This window comes from Scyliorhinus canicula, chromosome 13 (genome assembly GCF_902713615.1).
Source record: "Scyliorhinus canicula chromosome 13, sScyCan1.1, whole genome shotgun sequence".
Classification (NCBI taxonomy): Eukaryota; Metazoa; Chordata; class Chondrichthyes; order Carcharhiniformes; family Scyliorhinidae; genus Scyliorhinus; species Scyliorhinus canicula.
In genome coordinates, this window is record NC_052158.1 from 11,010,908 (window position 1) to 11,016,723 (window position 5,816).

Sequence of the window (5,816 nt, forward strand, 5' to 3'; positions counted from 1 at the left end):
TCAGAATGGACTGGGCCTCTGAGCAAATTCACAGAGTGAGCAGCGGCTTCACTGGTTCACTACCTGCTCCATCAGTGGAGTCACTCAAAAAATCAACCTCACTCAATCCAAACTCCCTATTCTAGATTTAAAACTATACCTACTTTGATCTGGACTCTGTGACTGTGTTAAACCTGTGGGTTTTTACATTCTCCCTTCTGTTTTGAACCTTGAACGTTTCAATAAGATCACCACACTCCCTCCCTTATCCAGTGCAGACTCACAGTTTCTGCAGCCCCTCCTCTTGATGAAGGTGTCCAATTCCACAAACCAGATTCTCTGCCGTTTAACACTTGCTCTCTAATGTCTGAATGTCTTCCCGATAAACGATGATAAAAAATGTTCCCCAGACTGACAGACGGGACCAGTCCAGTCTCCTCTACAAATTGGGTTTCCCATCCTGAGATTGGTGCTCTATTCCTCTGGTTATACAGATCCCTTCACTGCTTTGACACACGGTGCTGATGGCTTCAGACACTCACCCAGAGGAACCCACAGAGAGTAAATATGAGAATGGAGAGGCTCCCGAGGGTTAACAACCGGCAAAGTGAATATTTAATCTGGGACCTTGGAGACCCTTTAGTCCCGTCACAACTGGATTTAAAATCAGGAAAATGAATAGAAGAGTTTTACCGGGTTAATGGAGTTTATCATTTCTCTCCACGCTGTGTACTGTAAAGGGCCTTTGAACTTTCTGATAGACAGGGCGGCAGCAGATACTGAGAGTTTGTGACCCTCATCACTAATCCTGTATGTTAAAAAAAGATACAATAAATGTGTCTGTTAGAAGATTTTAGAATGTATGTAAATGGTCAATTTCCCGGAATTTAAAATATATATTTTGATTAAAGTTTGCATTTTTACACTGGAGAAGAAATGGATGAAACAATTATAATTGACACATATTATCCTTTTCGGCAGTCCCCCGCCACGCCCCCTTTGCCCCCCACTCCCCCCTCCCCTTTTCTGCTGTCTCCGGGTCCTATCCTGGGCCCTTCCTTTCACCATAGATGTTTTGTTCCGGTGTATGTTTTACTCTGAGAGCTTTGTGAGGGGCCCTCTGGTCACCGTGTCAGTCTCTCCCTGGGCTCCCCTTTGGCGTTTCCTTGGGTCTCCCCCCCCCTTTTGCCCCCACCCCCTTCGTTCCTGTCTGCTTTCTGTGGCCCTGCTGGTTCCTGTGCATTCTCCCCACGTCCCCCTCCCCCCGTTCCATCCGTTGTTGGCTTTCTGATAGACAGGGCGGCAGCAGATACTGAGAGATGGTGACCCTCATCACTAATCCTGTATGTTAAACAAATGCAATCAATTTGTCTGTTAGAAGATTTTAGAATGCATATAAATGGTCAGGGTAGGGCAGCATGGTGGCCTAGTGGTTAGCACAACCGCCTCACGGCGCTGAGGTCCCAGGTTCGATCCCGGCTCTGGGTCACTGTCCGTGTGGAGTTTGCACATTCTCCCCGTGTCTGCGTGGGTTTCGCCCCCACAACCCAAAAATGTGCAGAGTAGGTGGATTGGCCACGCTAAATTGCCCCTTAATTGGAAAAAATAATTGTGTAATCTAAATTAATTTTAAAAAATGGTCAGGGCTGCAGCATTTTTAATGATTGGGAAAATGTAGAAAGTGAAATGTTAATCCCTTTTTTCTATAACTGAGAAAGGGATAACTTGGAAATTCAAAGGCAGAGAATGGAAAGCCCCATGTCCTGAAAAAGGTTCACAGTCTGATAACAGATTAGTTACAGGGATATCACAAATCACAGGAGACGAGAAACATTTAGCCTCTCCACTTGCTGTTTTACAAACAAAGTTTGTATAACAAAGACAAAGGCTGAAAACATCTGGAACTTATAAAAATAAATTTAGAGTACCCAATTCATTTTTTCCAATCAAGTGGCAATTTAGCATGGCCAATCCACCTGCCCTGCACATCTTTGAGTTGTCGGGGCGGAACCCATGCAAACACGGGGACAACATGGCAAACTCCACATGAACAGTGACCCAGAGCCGGGATCGAACCTGGGACCTCGGCGCCGTGAGGCAGCAGTGCTCACCACTGCGCCACCATGCTACCCCTAAAACATCTGGAACTTAATGTTCAACTCTGTAATAACTGAACTAACCCCACAACCAGCCAAGAATCCTGATCTCCTCTACTGGCATCTTGAATATCTCTGATTTTAGTCACTCCCCCATTGGGAGCTGGACCTTCAGCTGCCGAGGTCCTGAGCTCTGGAATTCCCTCCTTGATCCTCTCTGTCTCTTTGTCTCTCTTTCTTCCTCAACACTCTCTCTAAACTCCACTTCAGTCATCCGGATTAATATTTCCTGATGTGTCTCTGGGTCAATTTGTGCTTTTTTTAAATATAATTTTTATTGGAATTTTTTACAGAAAATATAAAACATAACGACAAACAATGAAATGCAACAAAATAACCCATAATAACTGTAACACCCCCAGACCGTATCGACACATGTATCACATCCCCCCCCCAATTTGTGCTTTTTAATGCTCCTGTGAACCTCCTTTAGACTTTATATTACATTAAAGGCGCTATATAAATACAGGTCTTTGCTGTTGTTGTTGTTAAGGGCACGGAGCCAGTTTATATTATAGAATAAAATTAAAACCAGTTCCCCCTTTAAAGTCTGACTTTCTCGGGTTGCTCAGGCTCCATGCAGGGACATGGATGACCCACTCCTTGGATACATGGACCGTGCGGCTCTCTCAGGCTCAGTCGGAAGGTTACAGACACTAACATCCAACATCAGGCAAGTGATCAGCACCAGCCTGGGAACCAGGTTGTATTATTTACCTGACATCTTGTCATTTGTGCAATATTGCCGAACAGTTATAGAAAATCTAATACTGTTTAATCACGGCCATGAAGTTTGTTATTGTAAAAGACTCGCCAATGAACAATTCGCTGAGTTTCATTGCCCGAGGGAGCGACCATTTAAAGTTGTGACGAACAAGAAATACATCCATATAAATTGACTGAGTTATTTTATCAAACTGCAGAGTTTCAGTGAAGAACATGTCCTACCTTCTCTTCCGACAAGCTTCCTCCTGAAAGAAATGAATGAGGAACAGTGAGGATGACAGTAACAGATTTCAGGAGGAGTCAGACAGACTGGTGAAATGAGCAGACTCAGAACAGATGAGATTTCACACGGAAGTGGAAAGTGATGGATTTTGGAAGGAAGATTGTGGAGAGTCAAATAAACTGGAACTGAGCATCAGTCCCCCTCACAGACACAGCGACTCTCACACACCATACCAGACACACCCACACCCTCACAACATGGAACTGGAACTGGATTACAATGGGAGTTCCAGGAGAAAATTACACTTCCACAAAACAAAGATCTAGAAAACTCATTCTCAGGAGGTTACAGATATTCCCTGGAATCTGCAGACAGTGTGGGAGCCGCTAGTTTAGAGACAACAGCAGAATCGTTCAGGATGGGAAACAATTTCAGTTTATTTCTGATTCTAAATTATCAGTAATTTTTTATTAATTTCACAGTTGTCATCAGTTATTTTGTGACTGTGAAGTTTCACTGAACTGACCCGCAATATATTCCCTCACCTTCAGAAATATCAGCTCGTCCTTTTGCTCCATCTGTTTCTGTAACTTTGAGAGTGTCTCCTCAATAGCATTTAAATTCTCCTGAATCTCTCGAAGGTTTTTCTCCATTGGTTCCAGAATCCTCTCCTCTTCTTCCCTGAGATCTCTGAGTAAACGCTGCTCTTTCTCAGTGAGAATCTGGTGCATTTTACTGAACTCGGATGTGATGTGGGTCTGCAGACTCCTCGACTGTTCCTACCAAATGAAATGTGAAACATAATTAATGTCCCGCGATAAAGGGAACAAAACTAACCGAGATCCCAGAAAATCAGCACAGGGAGACCTTACCCTAACTTCAGAAATCTTTCCTTTCTGATTCAGTTCCGTTTGTAGAACCGCCGATTTCTTCTTTGTGAGAGAATCTAAGGAAGATTTCACCTGATCCTGGGATTGGGAGAGAAAATCACAGAATGAAAGTGTTAGAGCTGGAAAATGTGAGAAAATTATCAGGTCATAAATTATATCCCCTTTTACCTTGTAGATTTCAGCAGCTTCATGGATGGACAGGAATCTGTGCTCCCTGTGTTCCCGCGAATCTCGACAAATCAGACAGATCAATTTCTTGTCAGTTTCACAAAACAGCTTCAGTTCTTCCTGATGTTTCTCACAGAGAAGTTTAATTTCCATCTCTTTCGGATTCAGCTTTAATTTTCGCGTTTCCTCGGTCAGATTCGCTAAGGCCCGATTTGCCCTGAGGTTTCTTTCCGGAAACTCCTCTCTACATTCCGGGCAGGAGTTTATCTCATTCTTTTCCCAACACTGTGTGATACAGGAGCGGCAGAAGTTGTGTCCACAACCCAGTATTACCGGATCCGCGAAGAAATCAAGACAAATGGGACAAATTGTCTCCTCTGTCAAACTCTGGACCTGCTGTCTGAGAGCCATGTTCACACTCAGCACTTCCTGATTCAAACTGCTTTCAGTTTCAATGTTATTGCGCTGCTGACTCGCCTGAAAAACTTCACCGAGTGATCAGGAGATTGTATCTGAGAATTTTAATTGTATTGACATTTATATATTGGTCTATAAACTGTAAACCGTTTTTTTAACTTTCAAACACTATTTTGGCCAACTTAACTTTAAATTACAGAAGAACTTGCCCCTCTTAATTTAACACAACTGAATATCACACTTGCTGATTGGACTTTACACTTTCCCTCAGGAAAAACATTGAATTCTCCTGGAACCATTTGAAATTATCCCTGGCTCCTGAGGGATAACTTCAATTATTTTTCCCTTCCCGTTTGTGTACTTTTTAACTCCAGAACTGCCTTTCACAGGGACCATCTTTCCCGAAGACTCTGTCTCGCACAAACCAGACTAATCTTCCAGCCTCCTTTCAAATCCTCTTGAATTTCAATCAGCGCCTGAATTCCCACCCACATTCCTGTGTGTTTAACCAGATCGACTTTTAACATCCAGTGTAAGGAAGATTTCAGCTGATCCTGCGGTTGGGAGAGAAAATAAAGAATGAAAGTGTCAGAGCAAGAAAATGTGAGAAAACTATCAGGTCATAAAATATTTTCCCTTTTACCTTGTAGATTTCAACAGCTTCATCGATGGGCAGGAAGAGTTGCTCACTGTGTTCGTATGACTTTTATCATCCAGCTGCTCCCTATCACCCAGATCCCGACAGACTCCACTGTCTGTGACATTCACCGAAATTTACTAAAGCCAAGCAACCCGATCCCAGAATGATTTCCTTTGGAATCTCCCTCTCCCACTTTCTATCTCCATGGCAACATGAATAATACGAGTCTTGTATCCAAGTAGAGATGATGTTAGCAATTCCTTAGACCCCCAACGCTGTTCTTTTTGGAATTAAGTGAACAGTTTTAAGTATAACCTGATATTCTCAATACCTTGAAGACGGACAGTCTAACGGCTGTAACCACAGGCGCTGCTGAAATTACCTCCAGCTGTTTCATAACAATATTTGCAGACTGGGACCTTTCAGCAGAACAGAGAAAAGTTAGAGATATTGGGATTAGTGTCAGGGCAGTGGCGTGCAGAGGTCTGGTGATGCCCGGGGCAAATCTTGATTGTATGCCCCAAAGACTAAAGTATAAGGCCTAATATACTGAGAAATATTATGAGAAAGGAAAACATTTTGAATATATAAACACAGATGAAACATGAAATAAACGC

At 43.0% G+C, this 5,816-nt stretch overlaps 1 protein-coding gene across 1 annotated transcript; it reads right to left on the reverse strand.

Moving 5' to 3' along the window:
- Positions 1–552: 552 nt before the first annotated feature.
- LOC119975741 (zinc-binding protein A33-like) lies at positions 553–5,235 on the reverse strand. Its single transcript, XM_038815568.1, has 5 exons — positions 4,143–5,235; positions 3,957–4,052; positions 3,630–3,863; positions 3,084–3,106; positions 553–787 (listed from the first exon to the last, which is right to left on the reverse strand). The coding sequence occupies exons 1-5, from the start codon at positions 4,551–4,553 to the stop codon at positions 646–648; spliced, it is 906 nt and encodes a 301-aa protein (XP_038671496.1). The 5' UTR covers positions 4,554–5,235; the 3' UTR covers positions 553–645.
- Between the last annotated feature and the right edge of the window lie 581 nt (positions 5,236–5,816).